Consider the following 24,454-nt stretch of genomic DNA (forward strand, 5'->3'; position numbering starts at 1 on the left):
ACTACTAGAACATATTTTTTTGCCACCAAAACGCTCCATAATTAAGGTCAGTTTGGTTCCATTACCAATGACTATTTGGCCTTGTTGAGAGAGAATAGAAATATATATATTTGGATTGTTGATAGGTCTATCCAATCTCCATGCTAACGAGGACTTATATTGTAATCAAAGAGCCAAACAACACTCATGTAGCTTAGAAAAGGTTGTCTATCCTAGCATAGCAAGGCAAGGCAAAGTAACTAGTCAACCAAGCGCTCCTATACATACCCGCCTACCATTGTGGTCGAACGTAGGTGTCTGAGAGAAAGGAAACAAACCATAAACAAGAATTCAAGTTGGTAAACAATAGCTGGCTTTGGAACTTAGCTAGCTTTTACATGATCCTCCATCATGACCTATGAAAATCCTTTTCAAAATTCTAAGATAAAACAATCAAAGTTTTAGACTTACCACTGATTTACCTCCTCGGTATCTTGAAATCTATGTGGTTGCCTCACCTCTTGGACCCTTTGAAGTTCCTTCATCATAAATAAGTGGCATATCAAGGCTAGCTTGACTCAACAATTTACACTTTGGTTACAAAATGCCTTTTATGTGTTATATATTTTAATATGTTAAAGTAATGCTTATATTAAACATAGCTAGCTTCGCAGTATTATAATACTTCATGTCATGATAGGATCATACTTCATCGAAATGTGATTTGAATGTTGTATCAACGTTTAGTTATCACCGATTATGACAAAAAAACTTGCCACCAATTTGTGACAAAAAAGTAGTGGTGCTCAAGAATTCTTGTCACCATTTTGTAACAAAAAAGTAGTAGCCGAGAACAAGGTAGTCACAAAAAATGAAAACACGTATGGAGCACATTCTAAGGGCATGTACAACCCAGAGTCCTGGGTTCGATTTTTCAAATATAAAAGACATCTAAAAACTGTATGATACAACCTAGAGCACCTACATCATAAATGTAATTAAGATGCAATGTGCATAGAAAGTCGTGTAAAGACGAGTCGTCTCTTCATTTTATTCGCTTACCCATAGAAACCCCTCAAGAGCAAGTATAACAACTAGGGATGGCAATGTGGAATTTCTCGTCGAGTTTTAGCTGCTCATCTCCGTCCCCGCAACGAAAAAATCTCCCCACCGGGATCCGCACGAACGCTTGCGGGGGATATTTCTTCTCCATCCTGTTCCCCGTGGGGATAAATCCCGTCGGGATCCCCGTCCCCGCTTAAACTATAATTAGGGCATACTTCATATGTTATTAATGCAAAATATTATCATGTATACATATTGTTAGATGTAAGAAACCATTATGTGTACATCATAAGTTTAATGGGTCCCCGTGGGAAATTAGGGATCGGGTCCCCATTACCATCTCTAACAATAGTTGATTGTAAGATGACAAAACGCTGACATGGAAGAGAGTAGAAGCAGTCTAACAACCAGCTTATACATAAAAACAAGAAATTTTATGAGAGAGGCAAGTGGACGATATTAATTGTGAAGAACTAACCATTAGGGCATGTACAACGTGGCTCCTACAGCCGTCTATATACCACCAATTTAGCAAAAAGCACCTTCACCACCACGATGCCGTCACCTAGTGAAGGGACGGTTGTGGCTCATGCTCCTAGGCTAGCAACACCCAAGGCAAACGTTGTATATGTCTGTATCATAATTGACATAATGATAGCTTGTGTTATACTTCACATGTTTAAATCTATATAGCTAGTGTAAATAAGCAACCCACTGCATAATTCATCTGTTTATGTTGTTTATATGCGTTTTCCGATATACATACAAACAACAATTATCTGTGACCTATACATGCTCTTATACATATTGGCTAAAAGATAGACCCCAAAGACCCTTATAGCAAACAATTAACTATATTATTAAACTTGCTCTTAAGAATCATCTAATTAATAGATTGTAAATGCCCTCAGGACATGTATAATGCGTGTCTTGAGCTGTGTCTTCGAGTGTGTCTAAGGAGCTAAATGTAAAAAAACTCAAGACATGTATCTTGACGAAGACACTATGTCTTAACTTTATGCTCGAGACAGAGGACTAGCTGATTGATCAATTTAATTTATTAAATACTTTGATTGATACCATGGATATAGTAAGATATAGATTATAGATATATCCACTGTATTATATTGTGCTTTAGTTGTGTTTTATATTTGAAGTAGCTTGGTTTTACATGCCCTAAACACAGCAATGCTAGTAAACATTGAATACATGTGGGGGAAGGAGATGGGCATTCAACGGTCGTCATGGCTGGACCACTGTGAACTACACAAGCATTTAATAGCCCCCTTTGTATGGTTGCTGCCCTTGCCTGCTGCACCTGATGATTTCCCTTGAAAAAGTGAGCAGAGAAATATCATGGGGATACAACACAGTACAAAATTGCAACGGCCGTACCAGTACCAGTGCTGCTGCCTAGTACGTGCTCCCTTGTTTGCATCTTTTTGTTCTTTTGATGAGGAGGAAGCGAAAACACACAGCCCCGCCCCACCGTACAGAATCATCACCGCTAGGTCCAGTCCAGGACGGCACAACTTAAAAAAAAAAATTCTCCAAAGAAGCTGGTGAGTGAGAGCTCAGGTTTGGATGCGTTGCAAATTTATTTTTTGCGTCTGTATTTATTTATTTATTTATATCCATTATTCATTCATTGGATAGAGTTCAATTTGGTTATTGTACACGACTTTTTAGGAAATCATCGACCACTTTCCAGCGTCATGTACTGTTCGGTTTTCTTCCGACATATTTCTCGCTTCCTTCTAAATCATGAATCGTTCAGTTTTTTTAAAGATATATAATTTAGAGTGCGAGAGTAATAGTTTATCTAAAAACGTCATTGCCATGTGTTTGTTGTAACTCGTGAGATTCACACGATTTTGTGGCCTGCTCCATGGTATAATAATGTCTAATAGATATTTGAATGATGTCTAAATAGTATACACTTGGTAATTTCTATTTTTTTTTATCTGGGCAACTAAAATCCGGTGAACTCAAGTTAAGCTGGCCCGTTTGATATTTACATATTGGCCATTTAAATGAACTAAGTCACCCAATTGGTATTTGACGTATGCTCTCTTTTTAATTTTATTTTAGAAATAAAGTAAAGCAAAAAAAAAAACAAAGGGTATATAGAGATCTGCTGAAATCTTTACTCGGGGGCCAATCCATTGCAGCGTAGCTCACCTCTTATGGCGAGGGGAGGGATGGAGGTTGGATTGTGTAATGCGTTCAGTGTTCACTCATTCCCTTAGGGCAGGGATGGATTCAGACATCCGAATTATTAAAATAAATTTAATAGTTTATAATAAATATGAATGCAATTTAGTGTTAATCTTTAGTTATGTTGTTAAGTATATCATGAAAAACAAGAATAAAAATGTACATATTTTTTCATTAATTGCTCTCTGTAGTGGAAAAGGTGGAAAATCGTTCGATATATACCATTGCTATCTCACTTACATGTGGGGTTTACATGAGTGAATGACATGTAAAATCAATGATATATATCTAAAGTTGCAATCTTTTAACGATATAGATCCAATTATTCCTTATATCTATCATTCAAAAAGATAAGTGTATGAATTTGCATAAGATATTCTATATTCTATTTATTCATAACTAAAGGAAAAATACAAAAAATTATTAATATCATAATAAAATATCCAGGCTTGTACTCCCCCGATGGTTCTAGATTAGAAACGACAATGGACTCCGATCCCCGATTTTCTACGGAGAATTCCTCCATTATGAAATGTGAAGTTTCTTTCCCCACGAGGATGTAAACGGGAAAAAAAACTTCCTCGACGGATAAACGAGTTTAAGGATGATAAAGCGTCCCCTATCCCATTCTCCGCGGAGACCTGATAAACTTGCACCTAACTATGTTTTTATATACTAGTTAGTTATGATAAAAATAAATAATTATCTTATTAAAAGATCATTCATTATACAAATGTATTTATCTAACAATGATGAGCTATTTTTCTCATGAGTAATTCTCATTGCCATCCCTATTACAGATCCATGATCAATCGGGCAGGTAGAGGTAGAGAAGAAACAAAATAAAAACACCTTTTTATCTCCACCGCCAATCGTTCCATCGGACGGCCGAGAAAATTCCTAAAATGAAGACTGGAGACCCAGCAGGTACGCGGAGCGTAGCAAATTCTTCACGACACCCCGATCGAGACTCTGGAGCGCAGAGACGGCAGAGAGCACAGTAGCCAAGCGACTGGAGACTCATCACTGGAGACTGGAGAGCATCCGGAGCCAGTGCTCGCACCACCGCTCCCGATTCCCAATCGCCTTCCCGCCGCCGAAGGGGCGCCGCACTGTCCCCCGGCCTCGATCTCTCTCGGGCCAGCCGTCGGCCGTGGCCCTGCGCCTCCTGCGTTATCTGGCTGGAGATCCGGCCGGAGTGCCATTCCTACTCTCGGTAAACCCTAGGCGCTGTTTTTCCTGCTCTCCTCCCGTGCCTTTTGTTGCGAACATCGAATTTTTAGGCCGGAGGTCCGCCCGCTTTTCGCGCAAGTCGGTAGCTGGGAAGCAATGGAATCCGGCTGCTTTGTTCTTCTTCTGCGGATGGTCGTGTCGGTGGAGTCGAGTGGGGCATTTCAGTGGCCGTGTTGGCATGCGGCTTAGTGCTGGGGATCTGGGAGCTTCTAGGGTTCTCATTTTGATATCAGGGCCTGGGCACTCTTGTCAGAAATCTCTCATTTGGAACTTTTGCGCTTGTGAATGTGCTGCCGTGTAGTACATGCTAGTTTTTTTCGTTCCTCTGTCGATTTTTTAAGGTGTAGGGGTACGAGTGTTAGTACCGATTTCACGCTCCTGAGCTGCTGTGCTCCTGTGGGCTTGTGAGCCAAAGCCATGGAAATCATCATACAAGGTTAGACCAACTTCGCACTGGAAGCCCCAAATGTTGTGAATCCAGCACAAGTAAACTCCTACCACTCCTAAAATGAAGACCCAGTCAGCCTTTTTTCAAAAAGCTGTTTTGGTTCTGTTGCAAAAATAACAGTTTATTGTGGAAGCTTAAGCTGGGTCTTGCTTGTCCCTAAAGTTTTTGGAGGCTTTAGCTTTTTCTTATTTCATTCCATTTTATGGCAGAATAAAATGTAGGCTTATTTTCATTTTCTTAATATTCTCTTTCCTGTAGGTCAATAAGTATTCTGGAATGTTTTTCCGAGCTGAAATAGATAGCTTCTGGAGCTGGATCTCAGTATTCTGTTAGGGACATGCTCCAACCGAGGGAAGCTGATTTGCCTGCACTCTTTCTTGTCTTCATTGTACTTCCTGTGGTAGCTTATTTTCTTCTCGGGAGATGGCATGATGCTGCAAGTAAGAAGGCAAGGGTAAGTGTGCTTGCTCAGCGAGCTGCAGAAGAAGCCTATAGAGAGGAAACAATGGCGTGCCCAGACATTATTCTGCCAGGGTCTTCCTTGAGAACTATGCCCTATTTCAGACCTATGCCTGCATTAAGACAGGAATACCATGAATGTGCAACTTGCCATGCCCCTGCAAAGACTCGTTGCTCCAGATGCAAGGCTGTTAGATATTGGTAATTTTTTTTCTTGTCTGTATCCATTTCTATAATCAGTTTATGTATTGAAAGAAACCATGCCTGATCAGGCTTATTTGAAATTCAAAGATCTGGTCCATCACTCATCCTTCTCCAGTTTATCTAACCTGTTCCACTTAGCAATAAAAACAATTCTACTAAAGCTAGTTTAGATTTTGTTTTTTTGCACTGAGATATTAGTTTATGGCATACTGACATAGTGGGACTGCGGAAGGTGGCAAATTAATTTCATATAAGAGAGCGCCATTTTTTAAGGAATTTCTGATTTCTGTAATGAAGGAGAGTTTTTAAAATTGATCTTCTGGGTGTCCCAATCTAACTCCTCCCCACCACAAACAGGAATTTCTGATTTGTGTAATGAAGGAGAGATTGTTTCCCCAATTTTTATCATTCATGTTGTTATTGGCCATGTTGATAATCTAACGGTCTAAGCTCATGATTCTAACTCACTCTTATGATCAAATAGGAGCACCCTTGCTTTTCATGCGTGTGATATGGATTCGTAACTAAGGTCCAAGCAGTTTTAGACGCAGCTTTGTTGATTAGTCATGAAATATGATTAATTGGCTTTTTACTCTCTAATGCTAAGCAATAGCAACGAAATTTTCAGATTGAAAAGTTTTAATCCTTGATTTATCTATATATCCAAGTTGTATACTTGTATGTGCCTAGCAACTAGTCAACAAATTTGTCTACGGATAAGCACTGTTGCAGCACACTACTAGTATTTTGGCCGACTTGACATCAGTGTCAGTACTTGCGGTTATTATTTTCACCTTCATCTGGTAGTGAGTGGGTTGCCTGATTTTGTGGCCTATTTCTATATTGAAAAACCATGCAGATCATTATGTTGTTTAGATAGTCACGGGCTCATGGCCAACTTGAAGCTTAGGGACTGACCTGTTTCTGTGGACCTCAGGTTGATATTTAGCAATAAGATTTTTGTCTCTCTAGTCTCTACTGCTTTAGCCCTCCACTGTGTGGCATTAATCTCTCCTGGCTAGAATTTGTATTAGACTAGTAAGTAGGCTTGAACTGATGACTTATTGTCTAATTATATCTAATTCACCTTAGGCTAGTTGGTCAAGATGTTAAATGTGCCTACTAAGATGTTAAAATTAATCACCTCATCATCACAGTAGATCCAGCACATGGTTAGAAGTAGCATTGCAGATATAAGCTCTTTGACATAATGCAATATTCTTTGTGACTGATTGATTGAATTTGTTCTTGCACCATTACTGTGTTAATTGTCTTCATTGTGTACTAACTACTGTGTACACTATCTTGCCCTTATGTCAATGACACCTCATAAAGTCATAATCATTTTGAATGTGATGCAGCTCTGGGAAGTGTCAAATAGTACACTGGAGGCAAGGACATAAGGAAACATGCCAAAAGTGGCTTGGTAGTGGTTCTAGCAGCTTTGGTGGATCTAGCACTGAGGCTACTGAACAGATGCCGTTCTTGACTAACTTAAATTCACCTCTTCCGGGTGGTGACATTCACTTGCGTGACTTGAACTTCGATACTTTATCAGAACCATCCTTTCCCACAACTGATGGTTATAATCTAGATACTGATCCATTTTTGGCAGACAGAAGCAACATGAATAAATCAAATCAAGGTATTCATATGAGCGAAAATGGTGCTGTTGGTGTATCTTTTGAAAAGAATAATTATAATGCTGATGATGAAATCCACTCACCGGAAAATTTATCTAGAAACAAGGTAATTTAAGCAAACACTTAATTTTCATTTGTGAGCCTACATGTTTGTATTAGATAATTCAAGCATTTGCCTTATGACTGCAGGTGTCAAACAACTATTTTGGTTCAGATGCAATAAGTGGTAATGGGGATGCAATTTATCCTGCCAAAAGTAATGCACAGCAGCCTAGCAGCTGTGCTCCTGACATGAGAAAACAGCCAAAAGCAAGCATCACAGTTTATCAGCCTGACATAGGTGTCTATTTAACTTCTGACATGGTCAGTTCTTGTGAGGGGTCATATGCTTCTGCCAGTGAGCCACTGCAAAGGAGCTTGTCATCTGGAAGAACTATTGGGAAAGCAAACGCGGTGAATAAGAGGCCTCCATACCCATCAAGTAAGGTGGTTTCAGCACAAAAGCCACAGGATAGGGTGTCTACATCATATCAAAATGATGGCCATGAGAAGAATCCTTGCAACAAAAATGACCAAAGTTAGTAGTGTTCTGATAAAGTGGGCTAGCTTTATCTTATAGTGCTACTTTTATCTCATATAATTACTGCATTATTCAGGATCTACCCCCAAATGTGAATCAAGTCAATCAACAAGCAGCAATCTACAAAAGTTTGGAGCATCCAAGGTTGAAGTTTTAAAGAAGCCTTCAAAATTTCTCAAAACCAGCCTTGTGGGATTGATCAATGATAATAAGAGGAACAAGGTTTGTAATAATCCATGAACTTCCCTTAAATGCTATCCTGTTTATTAAATTAAGGTTTTCTTTGGAAATGGCACTTCAGGTATTGTTCCCATATGAAGATCTTGTCAAGTTTTTTCAGTATGAAGCCCGGGGTATTTCCCCTAGAGGTCTTTTCAATTGTGGAAACAGGTAATAAACGATGCTTAAAGTCATAGTTCACACTTACCTAATTGTTTCTGTTGCTATTGTGTACTTAAACCGAGAAAAATGCCTTCTGGTATTTATAAGTGGTGATGGTGCCTTCTGGTATTTGACTTGAGTTGCAAAATAAGAAAAAAATGCCTAATGGATCTTTGCACACTGCAGAAGGGATGGGGGAACTTAAACAAGTAGAGCAACTGAAAGGCCTCTGTTAAAAACAAGATAGTACTTAACAGTGGTTTATCATGTTGATTGACTAGTTTTGTGGTCATATTATCACTCCATTAGTCTTGGTGCATGAGCACACTACTTATGGGACAATACGGGCCTAGAACAGATATGTCTGACATAAGCATATACGCTACAAGAATGGCATCCATTCAGCATTCATCTCTACATGTGTGTATGAATCCCAGTATATAGTGTGGGTTACCAAGAGTAGGACAGTGCCCAAAGAATATTAACATATCTGATGAGATCAATTTTGAAATAAGAGATATGCCACAGTTTGTTTCTTTATTGAAAAGGTTTGCTGTTTTGAAAATTAAAGCTGAAAAATTATATTTGCTGTACAAATGATCATTATATAGCAATCTTATTGCAATCAAAGGAATCTCACAAAGTATTTGTTTGAGAGAATCACCATGTTGAGGTAAACCTGCCAATACAAAGGATGGCCTGCTAGTCATCATCAAGTTATTGCCATGTTAGCACGCCACGTATATAAAACTGCCCTCAAACTATATTATGGTCATTTATACGGTTTTACTTGGGTGTGTATGGGTGGTTGTCCTTTTTCTTTCCAACTGTGCAACTTAACACTTGCTTGGGTAATCAGCAATGTTACTATTTTAAAGTTACCTGCTTAATCAGCCTCATCTCTTGGTTAACTTCCCTTCCTTTTGCAGCTGCTATGCTAATGCTGTTCTTCAATGTCTCATGTGCACAAAGCCACTGATGATCTACCTTCTTCTGAGATTGCATTCTAAAGATTGTAATACTATAATCTCAAAAAGCTACCCCACCCCCCTCATCGAAATATTGATGTGTACCTTGTGTTTCTTTTTTTGACTTCAGCTACTATTTTTTTAGGTTCTTCAAAAAAATGGTGCCTTATGTGTGAACTTGAGCAATATGCTTCAACTTTACGTGAAAGTGGTGGGCCCTTATCTCCAAGTAGAATTCTTTCTAATCTGAGGAATATTGGATGTCGCTTGGGTGGTGGAACTCAGGAAGATGCTCATGAGTTTTTAAGGTATCATAACTGTTACATGCTTGTTTTGCTCCTGTTGCTTTTTTTGCTTGCTTGCTAGTGTTTAACTTAATGCAATAGTAAAATGGATTCTGTATGATTCAGAATCAACTCTTCTAGTACCAACGAAAACTTCCACTACATATTATTGGTGTGAGATACAATGTTGTCCTAGTGAGCAATGTTTTCAAGTTGTCTGATTAATCACTATTAGTCGTGATTAATCGTCCAAGTTGGTTTGGACCAATCACGATTAATTGCCCAAGTCGTCCAACTAATCATGATTAATCGCCCTAGTTGGTCAGCCAGAACGACCAGCAAGTTGTCCGACTTGAAAACATTGTTGAATAATCACTTTTTATCTTTCAAAATATTCAAGAAAAGCAATTTTTGTGGAGCAAAAGTATCTGCAGCATCTAAAGTTACGAGTCATGTAAAAGTTGATGAAATTACTTGACCTTCTTGAAAGAAATTTATGTCCAAACCTGTCCTCTAGCTCTATTTTAACTAAACACATGTTTTTAAGTTCTAATCAGACATAACTTACCATATGCATATCTGATAAACTAAAAAAATGAACACAACTCACTAGGTAAATTATCATGGCATGGTAATGTGTTACATAAGATGTGTGGCAGCTGGTGGTGATATAACATCACTACCTTTTGCACTAATGGAAATCCATAGCTAGCTTGCCTTGTGAGATACAATGTTGTCCTAGTGAGTAATAATTGATTGATGTATCACTATGCCTGGGCTGATGTACTGATATCCTATGAACATTCAAAATGATTTTATTGAAGTATTTTTTTAGGTTCTTGTATTATTGTTAGACATTTTAGAAGCCCGTCAAGAGGTGAAAAATATAATAATTGAATTTAAGTTTTTTTAATGAAGCTATTGTTTCCTCTTGAACATACATGTTCATTTGTTCACTATGCAATTTGAATACGACCAGGCATCTTGTGATGTCTATGCAAGCAGCTTGCTTGGATGGGCTGGGTGGTGAGAAGCATGTTGAGCCAAGTTTGCAGGAAACAACACTGATACAACAGATGTTTGGTGGCCGTCTTAAATCCAAGGTAAATTAATAAATTTCTGATTTCTTGTTGGGCTAGTTTATTATATTTAGAAACTGTTACTTTCTTTAGTGATATACTGTACTTGTAGCTATGCATTTTTGTAATAAATATTTTTTTGCTTCATTTGTTTTGAAACCAAATATTGTCACTTGCATGCTTCATCTTCGATTCATGGGCAACCCTGTAGTTGGTTTATCATACTCTGAATCTATGGCACCATCTTGATATATGATATACTAATTAGTTTTGTTTATGAAACAAGGTTAAGTGCCTCAGATGTTATCACGAGTCTGAACGATATGAGAATATAATGGATCTTACTTTGGAGATTCACGGCTGGGTAGAGTCCTTGCAGGATGCTTTGACACAGTTCACTGCCCCTGAAGATTTAGATGGTGATAATATGTATAAATGTGGAAGGTAGTGTTGCAACTGGTGGCTAGAATCTTGTTACCGTCATTTCAGTTGGACCGCAATAAACTGAAGCTATTGAAATTTTGAATCTTTTAATGCAGTTGTGCTGCCTATGTTAAAGCCAGGAAGCAACTGAGCGTGCATGAGGTGCCAAACATATTAACAGTTGTTCTTAAAAGATTTCAGGTAATTGTTTTTGTATTGAATTTCATCACGTAATACCGGTTGGATCTGATAAGTATTTATGCAGGGTGCAATGTTCAGCCAATTCTTTGAAGCATGCATTAGCATTTTTAGACCCACATTTGTTGGTACTTGGTAATATTAACTTGAAATGAATGACATAATTATCAAGTCATCCGATTAATCATGATCAATTGTTCTAATCGGTCCTTTCTGGACTCAATTAGGGTGACCAGAAATCTGGTTGTCTGATTAGCCAACGGTCCTTTCTGGACTCAATTAGGGTGACCAGAAATCTGGTTGTCTGATAGCCGTTGGCTAATCATGATCAATTGTCTGATTAGTTGTGTTGGATGAATGGGCTGGCAATTGTGAACTGTGCTACATCAGGTCAAAGTCACTGGTCTATAGTTGTGTTTTGGCCCCAACCCAATTGAGTTTCTCTTGTATACCCCCTCCACAATTACTCGCTTGGCCCTGACCTGTGAGAAGCAACCCCAGCCACCAGGACTTCGTGCCACAACCATCCCTGACACCACAGGTCTTCCCCTCTTTTCTGGCCTTCCCTGCTGCTGTACCGCCTGTTTTCCCACTGCTGCTGCTGCCTCTCCTTCCTGTCTCAGCCGTCAACATGAAGGTGAAGCTGAAGGCTTTCTTCCCTGCACTAGCGGAGTCAAGCACTGCCGGATAAATAACCTGCTACCGCTGAGTCACACCTCCATCAATTCAGGTCTGGGGATGATGAACTCCTGCTCTTAGGGTTAGTCATTGCTGGGTGCCTGGGTCACACCTCAGCAACTTGTCTTTGCTTGAAGCTTGATGGTCTGCTTTTAGTAGCATGAAGCTATCAACTAGGTTCTCTGTTTATACTATCTAGTCTCGATTTCCCCGGAGCCTGGAGAAGGCAACCAAACGCGCCCCCTAGGAAACAGGGACGGGTAATGAAGCTCGTTTGGGGAAATTTCCATATTGTTGACTTGGATCAGTTATCACATGGCTCATGTTCTATGCTCGAGCTGACAGTTTTGTACCACTTGAATGTTTCTTGATGAAGAACTAAATGAACTTTATTTTATTATTTCAGTCAGGAAAATATGGCAAGATCAACAAATGTGTTACTTTCCCTGATATGTTGGACATGGTTCCTTTTGTGACTGGGTCTGGTGACAATCCCCCTCTTTATTTCTTGTATGCCGTGGTTGTACATGTGGATACAGAAAATGCATCATTCTCTGGGCACTATATATCATATGTCAAAGATATGCAGGGTACATGGTTGAGAATTGATGATTCAGAGGTACGTTTTACAACAAGGCCTACTCCAGTTAAGTAGGCTAAGAATGTCTTACCTTATCACCTAATGTATGAATTGCGAGAAATTACTATGGTTTCGTGACATTGTGTTTCTAGATTTAAACTCTAGTGTAAGGATAGTGAACGTTCCCATGGGCAGTTTTGATCGTCAATGCTGTCTTCCTTGATGCAGTTTTGTTGTCAAACTTCTTTGGTGCACATATGTATGTGCTTTTCCTTGTAGGTTTATAGGCTCATTGAAATGAAATAGGAAAGGAAAAAAAAACTCGAGAGTTTATGATATCTTGTGGTGATTTATGTTGTTCCATATGTAGGTCCAGGTTGTATCAGTGAATCAAGTTATGTCAGAAGGTGCATATATGCTTTTCTACATGAGGTAAATATAGCCAGCACATGATGCGCTGTACCTAAGTTGCATATGGAGTATCTGTGCCTGCACTCTGCAGCGATCTCATATTTGTAAAAATACCATTCAGGTCTTTCCCCCGACCACCAAGAATATACATCGAGAAGGGGCCGACTGTTCCATCCGCGAAGCGCCACACATCAAAGTATTCCAAGGGCTCTAAACACGAGCGCGAGCAGACAGAGTTACTCCTCTCGGCGAACGATCCAGCATACGGTGTTTATGACTTTAGACCTGATGGCGAGGGCTACACGCAAGATCAGCAAGCAGAGTTGAGATCCAGGGATTTCCATCGCGCCGACGATGCCTTCGCAGACTCGGTCAGCGCGGACTTCTCGGAGGCCACGTCAAGCGAATGGTCGCTGTTTACCAGCTCCGACGAGTCCTCATTCACCACCGAGAGCACAAGGGACTCGTTCAGCGTTGTGGACTACGGCGACAACGCTGGCCTGGACCCAATCTCCTCGATATTTGGGCCAAGCTATGCTCCGGAGCATCATCCCGGTCCACCTGGCAGTTTCGCCGCGTGCACGAGGCTCTCGCCTTCCAACCCACAGACAAGGTACTTCTCGGAGAGCACAGGGTTCGTCTCGGACTACTCTTCCAGCGGCATTGTACATAGAGGAAGGGATCCAGGTAGGGCATACACCTGTTCAGCGGAACCGCTCGCTTCGGCTGCGGCGGCGCACCAGCACCAGCGGTACGCCCTTAGCGGCCGAGACGGTTTGGTCCAGACATCTGGGTTCTGCCAAATGTAACCGGCTTTACGATTTCGTAGCTATAGCTGTAGCTGGTGCTCGGGCAGCTGCGGTTTAGCACTGCCACTGATGCTGCTGCCTCTATGTTCTTTTTATTTCAGGTGAGGCGTATTAAATTTTGGCTGCATGTCATTCCTAGGCTAGCTCGATTCAATGTAGCGAGAGAGAGAGGAACAAATTTAGATTGTGTCTATATGCAGGTGAAATTTTAGAGCGCGGTGGAGCTGCTCCGGTTGAAGCCATCCCCCGAGGCCCGAACCAGTAAATTACGCCGAATCCGGCAGTCGTATGGCCCTGCACACCAGTGCTTTGTGAAAAGCTTGCAGATTCATCAATTGACGTGCACTTGCCTTTTATATGGACGCTGACGTATGGAGGTGCACACTCTCCACCTCCGTATATCTCGCCACCTACTCTGTTTATATTAGAAGGTTGATTGCTGACACACAACACCTGCTCGTACTTTTTTGTCGAAATCATGACGGACAACAACGCTAAACATATAGTACAATCTTCTTGTCTTGCTGATCTGCTATGCCCCTTTGTGAAATCTGCCGGTGACATCAGCGATGGCGTCTTGCTGATCTCGTGGTATACCTGATGTTTCCTCGGTCTCAGCTTTTATCACGCAGTAGTGCACAAGTGACATGTGTTCGCTGGCGTGGCGCATCAGTCAGGCACACGAGTGCCGTTCTTTCTAGTCTTGTCTGTGTCCTGGACTTGCCTCTCGTGTTCCGTATTCTGTTTCGTTTCATGGTCCTCCCCGTCTTGGAAGGCTGACCATGATAATAACCTGATAAAAAGGCACGTCCTTCCTTCTTTGGCTTCTGCTGCATAGACAGTGTATATAAACCATAGATAAGTGGGGTAATTTAGACTTTTCGTATTATTTTATTTATTGTTTTATATTTATAACCTAAAATAAAAATTATAAATTATGGTTCATATTCAATTGCCAAAGCATATATATGTATTTTTTAAAAAAAACGGACGTACCTTTAGTTACGTACTACTCCCTCCGTCCCATAATAAAAGGCGTAATTACTTTTTATTTCTATCTTATAATATAAGATGTGATCTCTCTAGACACACGTTCATCGATACAGTGATTTAAAGATAACTAAATATTTTTTGGGTCTTTAAATAAATATGATTACGTTTTATATAATAAGACGGAAGGAGTATTAATGTTAGGGTTGCCTTATCTTTATGTGATCTATAAAAGTAAAGGTTATTTTTAGAGATGCCTCTCTAAAGATTGGTCTCGTACGTCTCTCTTTTTTGTTTGCAACGGCCTCTCCTTCCCTCCGTGTCTCTCCGTCGTCTCTGTGCGGACTGAGCAGCGGTGTGCATGCATCTCCGACCGACGACTCACAAGACAGCACCGTAGATCGAGCGCGTCAGCAAGCGTTCCCGATCAGGAGTGCCGGATCAAGCGGCGGCAAGCGAGCGTCTCATGTCACAAGAGCCGTAGATCGAGAGGTGGTACATGTCGGCGGCGAATCCAGGGGCCACGCGCCGGCGGCTAGCGCAGGCAAGGCGAGGATGCCGGCGGCGGTGGATCCAGGATGTCGCGGGCTTGTTTGGGCTCGACGGCAGACCCTACATGGGCTCAGTGTTGAGCCCATGTAATACTACGCAGGCGCTGGAACGAAGCCGGAGCGCTTGTCCGTCTGCATAAATTCCATTTTTATTTTTATTTTTTACTTTGCGCATCTGAAAAACTTTACTCTGTCCTAGTAATACTAGTATTTTTTATCACTACGGAGTGGTTGAATGCACTGTAGATAATAGTTATCGGCTAAAATTAGCTGACGACATCTAAACAATTTAACTAATAATTCAAATAATAGCTATTTTTTAGTAAATTAGTTAATTTTTAGCTCGACATTTGTTAGCTAGCTAATTTCACTAATAATTTTTTAGCTAAAAACTAATAGTTCTAGTGCATTCAAACAACTCTATATACATTGGATTCATTCATCGGCTCAAATAGTCTCATGGCATGGGACCGCCCTACAGTGCCATGATGGACCAGTACTTTTGACCTATGCTATAGTATTTCCATCTCCATGCCATACGGCATCAACATGGAATAGTGATATTCTGGGGCTCACAAAAGATGCCCTTGCTATGGGCAGTTCCGAGGAGGAAGAACATCCGCATCATAGAGTTCAAAGTCTCTACTACTACAGTATGGAGTATCTATATATATATGTAGCATTCAAGGCGGCATGAAATGGAAGCGATTCCGGAATATATGCTCTGCACAGATGATTGGCTGCAGGTAATGCAGCTCGACCGCTAGCTTTCCTATCCCCCATCTCTCCCACCATCCCTTGTGTTAGAGCGGCTCCATAGGAAGTGGGTCCGTCCGAAATTTTTTTAGAGAGTTGGATGATTCAATATTGTATAATTTTATTTTTTTAGAACTACTATGTCCTATATGGAACTGATCCTAACGGCAACAAATTTGAAATTGAGTGACTCTGTCTCCACCATAATCTGGAACCAAACACTATCTAAGTTCTTTGCATCCGTATGTAAACTACAATCGCTATTATACTACACGGTTTGGATATATTCCATTGGTGGACCTATATCGGAGTCGTGTAAAGGCTATATAAGTGAACATTGGATATAAGTGGACCTATATCTTGATGTCCAGGGAGTGGGAGGTTCTTGATTTGGCACGCCAAGAATTCTGGCAAGAGTCAGAACTACCTTGGGCTAGAAATCCGCCAAAAGGTTTTATTGGTTTTAGGTTTCAGCTTGTTTGGTTTCTGGATTGGATGATTTTTTCCTTTTTTTAATGTATAAATGCCCGGATCTGCCTTTCAGTTTAAGAGAGATCAGAATTAGAACCTCAAGCAATGTGAACCTCAAGCTCAAATTTTTTTTCAACCTTGATGCATTTTATGTCTTTACCTTGCAAACAGGTTAACGGAATCATGCAACTTCCACAGAACATTAAGATCATAGCCACTCACACTGACAGTCCAAATGTATGTTCAGACCTTATGATGCTGTTTAATTCTTGTGAGGCATAATGTGTTACAGTTGGAATGATGTCAACATTTTTCCCATTGTCATCCAGGTACTTATTTGGGATGTTGAAGCACAACCAAATAGACATGCTGTCCTAGGAGCAAGCGAGTCTCGCCCTGATATGATATGGTTCATTGTTTTGTTCAGTGTGCCAGATATACTCTTCTTTGGCACATGGCTTACTAGCATATACTATTTGTTTAGATATTAACAGGACATAAGGAAAATGCGGAATTTGCGCTTACCATGTGTCCAGCAGAACCATGTCCTATCAGGAGGTTAGCCTATTTTCATCTTGTATGTTTGTGTTTGTCGACACCAGTTACATTCTAGCAATCATGTCCTATCATCCACAATGTGTTAGTGTCTGAAACTCGTAACCAAAATCTGGAATTAATGTTTGGTAACACCAAAAAGGTTGTCCAAATATGTGACAATTTTCTGCCATTTACAACCTCTTTGCTGATTTAAGAATCTATTCGACAACGAGCAACCTCTTAACTGATTTACGAACCTATTGGACAATTAACAACATAAAATAATCTTCAAGATAAATATTTCATTGTATCAATGCTATGCTTGATGGTTTTGCATCGTATTTATGATATCAATAGAGTTTACAAATTCATGTCCCTTTTTATCTGTCTGCATATGGTGGTTACAAAGCTCCTATTGTCAACTACCCATTAGTTATACAAATCTAACATACTGATTGTTCTTCCTCTGCTCATTTCCTTATATTGTCTTCTATATACAAGGGAAACAATGGATGGATAGATCATCAAGGTTCAGGTCTTCAGCTCTGAAGCTTGGTATGAAACGTCCAGGTATTTATCAATAAATTTTGTCTGAGTTAATCTTGTTTAAATGTTTTCACATCTTGGGTGGAGTTAAACATCTTCTTTTCCTCACTCCGCTTAAACTTCAGGAAAGTGACAGCAAAAATATAATGATGTAGCATATCTTGGTGAATCCCCGAGTGAAGCAAGTGAATTCATTGAGCTAGCGCAACTACCAGGTGGTGAAAACACATGCCCTTAGATTTTTTTAGATGAGCAGGAAAAAAGGCCTAGGAAGCATTTCAGGTGCGAAGGCTGAAGATGCTAGATGTAGAAAGAGGGAAGACATGGAGACTGCTACTAAAAAGAGTGAAGAATCAGATACTGAATCTGAAGAGGAAGAACAAACACAAACTGAATCAAGCACAATCAAAAAGCAAGGTCCTGCCATCATTAATCTTGTTCCTCAGTTTGATTTCGTATTTGAATTGTAGTTATATGACACTTTGTCTAATTTGTTAATCCGGATGGTTGATGCATTTTATGTCTTTACCTTGCAAACAGGTTAACAGAATCAGGGAACTTCCACATAACAGTAAGATCATAGCCACTCACACTGACAGTCCAGATGTATGTTCAGATCTTATGATGCTGTTTAATTCTTGTGAGGCATAATGTGTTATAGTTGGAATGATGTCAACCTTTTTCCCATTGTCATCCAGGTACTTATTTGGGATGTTGAAGCACAACCAAATAGACATGTTGTCCTAGGAGCAAGCGAGTCTCGCCCTGATCTGGTATGATTCATTGTTTTGTTCAGTGTGCTAGATATACTCTTCTTTGGCATAGGGCTTACTAGCATATACTGTTTGTTCAGATATTAACAGGACATAAGGAAAATGCAGAATTTGCGCTTGCCATGTGTCCAGCAGAACCATATGTCCTATCAAGAGGTTAGCCTATTTTCATATTGTATGTTTGTGTTTTCGTACTATTTTGGGAGTCAACTATTTATCCAGTTTGTTTGAACATCTCGAGCACAAGACTTGGGTCCACCTAACTTCCATTCAATGGCAATATGTTTCTTTATTGCATTGGCAAGTGTCGTTCCCCTTAGGATGCCATGGCAACTTTAAGACACATGAAGAATATTTGGAGTGGAACCTTAGTCACCACTACACCATCTAAGCCTATGTAATAACCATGTGTAAAGTTCAGTTTGGACATAAGATGATTTGTTTGAACTTTTGGGGCTATAAAATTCTGTTTTTCAGCTCAATGGAGCTATTCATTTTTAGAAGTTATTGATTACTGTGCTTTTGATAAATAATAACATTTGTTTTGTTCAAATACAAAACTTAAATAGGAAAGGACAAATCTGTTGTCTTGTGGAGCATCCAAGACCATATATCTGCCCTTGGAGATTCCTCGTCTTCTCCTGGAGCATCTGGCAGCAAGCAGTCTGTTAAAACTGCAAATGAAAAGGAGAGCCCTAAAGTTGATCCTAGAGGTATATTTCATGGACATGACAACACAGTTGAAGATGTTCAGTTCTGCCCTTCTTCCTGGTAAACAATGTTCTCTGTTTTTCTGGTTGCCTTCAAAACAACTATTGGACATACATAAACAGACATGTACTTCAATTTTTTAGATGTTCATTGTTAAAACACGTCTATTTATTTAATGATGTTATTGTTAATTAAACTAGGATCATCGGCCTTCTCTGTGAATGTCTATGTTGACACATGCCTTATTTTTATTTATATTAATACCCTATATTGTTTTTTATTTGGGGATGAAGTGCACATGAGTTTTGTAGTGTGGGTGATGATGCTTGTCTTATTCTGTGGGATGCTCGAACTGGCACTGCCCCAGCTGTTAAGGTGACAATTCTCTTGTTCTATATCTAATTGGATAAACTATGTTTTTGGCCAAAATTGAGTCCATGAATGCAATGCGACTTCTTTTGTAATAATATAACTTCACTCAAAGAGGTGATGGGTTGTTGGTTTTTAATGAGACCATTGCAATCACATGGAGCTATTTATTTTGTCAAATTGGCCTGAGATACTTTACTTGTTGCATGATAATTGTGTTTCTAATTTTATTTCTTGAATGACTGTTCATTTTCATTAACTTAACTGATATAATATGTTGGGAAATTGATGCTGACTGATTTATTGGTTGAAAGTATTTTGTTCAGTTTTTTACTTGTTCCAAACAGGGTGATATTATATTTCTTTCCTAATGTGGTGTACCTTTAGAAATTTTTCCAAGATATGGAGTTTGTAAATGCAGTATGGACTATGATGTTAAAAGTTATTTTTATTTCTAGGTTGAGAAAGCTCACAGTGGAGATGTTCATTGTCTTGATTGGAATCCCCTTGATGTTAACTATATCCTAACTGGGTATGATGGCATTAAGGTTCAATTCAGCATAATCGTTGAAACAAATTCGATCTCTATCAGTTCGTTATACGTTCAAGTAATGAATCTTTCAATTGATTAAAATAACAAAATTTATGTATGGCTAAGATCACAAATAGATTACAAAACATTTTCTCATAACGCTATAACACACATTTATACATAAGTTATCGTGTTATTACATATTTCCGTTGCAACGCACGGGCATTCACCTAGTTATAAATTAAGACAGAAAGAGTAATTAATTAAGATTCTATCAACTAGTTAGATTATGCCTTTGCACCGTAGCACTTGTCTAAGTATTTTAGAAAGGACAAGAATGGTTTCGAGGGCTTTTGCTCCAGGTGATTGGATGTCATCCATGCAAAAATTTTCAAAGCCAAACTCGCATGAAATTGCCATATTGCAATTGTTGTACCAGCTTCTCAAGCTGTCATTTGTCATTACTCGTCACGCCATTAATTATCCATCCCATGTATAACAGAAGAAACTTATAATACTTAGGTCTAGTGTTGGGGGCCTTCGGCTTCCGAAGGTCCTCAAAAACATGATTTAACAATGTTTCTGGAGTATAATACATGAGCAGGTACCTTCGAACTTGGACCTTTCAGACTTGAGTCAAAATCACAGTGTGAAGAAGCACAAGAGATACAAAGGATGGAACGAAGCCGAAGCTGTGCGCAAGGGAGCTTCGGCGTGATAACAGAAAAGGAAACCGACTTAAAGTGGAAAAGGCCATCTAGACCCCGATGAATTACTGTAGAATTATTAGCAAATGTAAAGGGCATGAGTGTAATTTTACATGGGCTGCGTCCCGTGCCTATAAATAGATGAACAGTGCTCCAGTACTGTTCACGCTGACTTGGCATTTGCTTTTGCGTTACGCTTGCACTCTTTACCTTCCCTCAAGTCGAAGGTACACTTGTAATGTGGTATCATTTCTATTTCTTCATAGTAATAAAATAGAAATGATTCAATAATAACAACATATTTAATTTTTCATGTTGTCTCTTATACTTCGTATGATTTCCTCTCTATTTTTATATGTCGTATTTACGAAGGTATGTCCTTCGTAACCTTCGTCCGAAAAATCGTTATATCCTAAGGGAAATAATGCTTCGTAGGATGAAGGACTTTAACATTTAACACTCTTTATGTTGCCTTGCTCTTAAGCCGAAGCATTTGAGAGCAAGTCCCCAACATTGGCGCCCACCTTTGGTGAACCCTTTTCGACCACCTTCGGCAAGCATCGACCTTCGTCATGCCGCCAAAGAAAGCTTCAGCAACAGGGGCTGCCGCTCTGCAGCCGCTGGACCCGAATCAGGAGACCCTTTTTCTTCGGGAGGCCCGAAGCCAGAAGAGGAAGGCCACCAGTCCAACGCCTCAGGAGGACGACTTGGATCAAGAAATCAGGAATATGGAGATGCTTGATCAGCAAGTGCAAAGGAAGAAGGAAAAGATGGCCCGGCTAGCTGACCTACAAAGGCAGATCGATGAAGCCTCTGAAGAAGTTCGTCATCTTACTCAAGATGAACAGAACCGAAGGCCCCAGTACAGAGAGCTTCACCAAGAGGGCTTCGTCAACGAGGATGACTGATATGAGGATTTACATCATGGAAATTTTGCCTTTGATGATGCTTCTCCTCTATCAGCAGAACTGCAGGCTACACCTTGGCCTCCGTCTTACAAACCACCTCAGCTCCCCATGTATGACGGACACTCAGATCCGAAGCAATTTCTGATGAGCTACGAAGCAACCATATCTTCATATGGTGGCAATACTGTAGTCATGGCGAAATCCTTCGTCATGGCAGTAAAAAATGTTGCACAAACCTGGTACTCTTCTCTTCAGCCAGGAACAATCACATCATGGCAAAAGCTGAAGGACATGCTCATCACCAGTTTCCAAGGGTTTCAGACGAAGCCGGTCACTGCTCAAGCTTTGTTCCAGTGCACCCAGGATCACGAAGAATACCTTCAGGCGTATGTCCGAAGGTTCTTACGACTGAGGGCACAAGCGCCAATGGTGCCCAATGAAATTGTTATTGAGGCCATGATTAAGGGGCTTCGGCCAGGACCTACAGCCCAATACTTCGCTAGGAAACCCTCTCAGACCCTGGAGAAACTGCTTCAGAAGATGGATGAGTATATCCACACAGATAATGACTTTCGACAAAGAAGGGAGGAAGCTTGCAGGTTCTCCGAAATGACCAGGGGCTTCGGAGGAAGAGTCCACCCTAGGTACGTCAGATCAATCCACTCTACTCAGAATGATGACAGGGGAAGTCAGCAACAGAGGCTGCAGTATTCCTCCCAGGCTTTGGGGCAGCAACAGAGCTATCCTCGGCCCCCAGCTCCAGGAGGCAGAGGCGCCAGGGGCTTCAGAGGAAGGCTTGGGGATCAACCCAGGAAAATTTATTGCCTATTCTGCGGTGAGGACAAGGGCCATACTACCAGGATGTGCCATGTCACCATCCAAAAACAGAAAGAGATAGCAGAAGCTGCAGTCCAATAGAGCCAGCCGAAGCAGGTTATGCATACTGCTTCGTACCACTCACCATACATTCCAGAGTATGTGGGTAACCATCCTGCAGTTTCTGTTGCTTTGGCAAGCCAACCTCAGGCATCTTGGCAACAGCCTCCACCTCCACCACCAATGCAACCCGCTTATCCCCAAGGCCAGCAGCCAGAAGGGAGCCAGCACACTCACCAGCAGCGAGACTTCAGGGAGCAGTCCGAAGCTCGCACAGTCAACAGTACTGTGCCAGAATCGAAGCACATATACTAAGAGATATCCTACCTCTGAAATAGTTTTTACATTCGTTATCATTTACCTTTTTAAATAAAGAGCACTCATTCAAAACCTAGTTCTTTTATTGTTTTCAATTTCTTGTAATAGCTTCGTCATTATCATAATGCAATATACCTTCCTCATAAACCGACGAAGTTCCAAAAGTTTTGACGAAGCAACAAAAAGTCGTTCTTAAGGGAACACAACGTAAGTTTTCTGCTCAAAAGTCGTTCCAAAGGGAATGCAGAGCTTACAGCGAAAAATAAACGCTGATACCGCCGAAATAAAAGGCGAAGAAGCTCCTAAGGGAGGCTTACAGCGAAAAATAAATGCTGATACCGCCGAAATAAAAGGCGAAGAAGCTCATAAGGGAGGCTTACAGCGAAAAGACAACGCTGATACACCGAAAAATAAGCGGTGAAGCCGAAAAATAAACGTCAAAGAGACTGTGTCCTACTGTGGGAACGTGTGTGTATCTTCGGCACAAATATCATTTTGCATATCATAGCATCATCACATAATTCACATAATATGACATCATACATCACATTGCATCAATGGCACAAGAAGGGAATACAATGTTAATCTTCGAAAATTGTTTCAAAGAAATTGTGCTAAGGCACAAAATAAAGTCTGAAGAAGTACAATTTCGTCAACTTTAAGGCATGTTTGGTTTGTTGCCTCAATTGCCACACTTTGCCTAACTTTTTTGCCTAAGGTTAGTTATTCAATTTGAATGACTAACCTTAGGCAAAGTGTGGCACATTTAGCCACAAACCAAACATGCCCTTAGTATCATAGGAGAATTATTGCTTACGAAGCATAACATTTTCACGAATATGGATATTCTTCACGAAGCATGAAAAGAAGGGAAGATGTTTTTTCGCCAAAGGCTCAAAAACGGTATGTATGTAAAGTTTCATGCATCGTAAAGAACTGAATTACATACAGCTTATATATTACTTTCAAAACTATATAATATTACACACTTTGTTCAGCAAATATTACATCAATATTCCAAATGTTTTTACAACAATAGTTATTCTTCTTTTAAAACTACTTCCGCAGCTTCGTTTAGTAGTTGAAAAACAACTTTGTCCATAATAGCTTCGGCCATCTTAGTAATTTCATCTTCCTTTTTTGCTTCGGGGTCGGCCTGTGACTCAAAGGGCTCCGGGGGAGGAGATAATTCGACTGCGATATAAAACATGAATAAGTTTGAAGTCACAAGAATAAAACATAAAGTCAAAAGCAATTAGACAATACCTATCCGCCTTTCAAGTTCTGCAGTTTTCTCAGCTGCCTTTGCTGCTTCTCTAGCATCGTGGGTATCTTTTTCACTTTTCTTTATAATTTCGTGAGCCATCCCTCGACCACCACTTTCCCAGATGTCGGTGAAAAACTTTCCGCCAACAAAGCTTGCCTCGGTCGAGGGGTCTTTTATATCTTCAATAGAGAACGCAGCTTCGGCTTGGGCCAGAATCTTCACATGCTTGCATCATGCCTTCTCCAAAATAACCGCAATTCCCCTAGCACCTGAGAAGGCACAGACATCTCCACGGCCATTTAAAACTTCCTCAAAGGCTTCGGCTTCGCCGTTGATCCAGTCGATTGGACCTTCGGGATCGCCCAGTACGAAGTTGTTTTCATTCGAATATGCGCCGACGCTGGCGAAACTAGTCTTAATTTTTCCCACACATTCTATGGATTTTTCATAACATCTTTCTTTTGAAGACCGAAGTTCTGCAGTTGTTTTCTCCCAATGATTTT

The 24,454-nt window shown here is 40.3% G+C and overlaps 2 protein-coding genes across 6 annotated transcripts; both read left to right on the forward strand.

Moving 5' to 3' along the window:
• The first annotated feature begins 4,137 nt into the window (after positions 1–4,137).
• Positions 4,138–14,150, forward strand: LOC103654750 (ubiquitin carboxyl-terminal hydrolase 15). Of its 4 annotated transcripts, none has more exons than XR_566309.3 (15): positions 4,185–4,477; positions 5,201–5,602; positions 6,967–7,354; positions 7,438–7,825; positions 7,905–8,050; positions 8,130–8,218; positions 9,139–9,224; positions 9,323–9,485; positions 10,441–10,564; positions 10,827–10,984; positions 11,080–11,164; positions 12,246–12,458; positions 12,790–12,851; positions 12,952–13,740; positions 13,840–14,150. XR_566309.3 is itself a non-coding variant. In XM_020552886.3 (15 exons), the coding sequence occupies exons 2-15, from the start codon at positions 5,280–5,282 to the stop codon at positions 13,841–13,843; spliced, it is 2,859 nt and encodes a 952-aa protein (XP_020408475.1). In that variant the 5' UTR covers positions 4,185–4,477; positions 5,201–5,279; the 3' UTR covers positions 13,844–14,142. The 4 variants fall into 4 exon arrangements, 3 of the variants coding, with proteins under 3 accessions (XP_008679796.1, XP_020408475.1, XP_020408474.1); XM_020552886.3 differs by having other exon boundaries at positions 12,952–13,581; positions 13,840–14,142; XM_020552885.3 differs by having other exon boundaries at positions 12,952–13,581; positions 13,741–14,001.
• A 2,321-nt stretch (positions 14,151–16,471) lies between these two features.
• LOC103655968 (WD-40 repeat-containing protein MSI4) lies at positions 16,472–19,174 on the forward strand. 2 transcript variants are annotated; one of them, XM_023302283.2, is made up of 4 exons: positions 17,620–18,096; positions 18,189–18,263; positions 18,344–18,419; positions 18,833–19,174. In XM_023302283.2, the coding sequence occupies exons 1-4, from the start codon at positions 18,001–18,003 to the stop codon at positions 19,036–19,038; spliced, it is 453 nt and encodes a 150-aa protein (XP_023158051.1). In that variant the 5' UTR covers positions 17,620–18,000; the 3' UTR covers positions 19,039–19,174. The 2 variants fall into 2 exon arrangements, 1 of the variants encoding a protein (XP_023158051.1); XR_002750497.2 differs by lacking the exons at positions 17,620–18,096; positions 18,189–18,263; positions 18,344–18,419 and adding exons at positions 16,472–16,644; positions 16,737–16,965 and having other exon boundaries at positions 18,833–18,920.
• The last annotated feature ends 5,280 nt before the right edge of the window (positions 19,175–24,454 follow it).

The sequence above is a fragment of the Zea mays genome, chromosome 4, assembly GCF_902167145.1.
Source record: "Zea mays cultivar B73 chromosome 4, Zm-B73-REFERENCE-NAM-5.0, whole genome shotgun sequence".
Classification (NCBI taxonomy): domain Eukaryota; kingdom Viridiplantae; phylum Streptophyta; class Magnoliopsida; order Poales; family Poaceae; genus Zea; species Zea mays.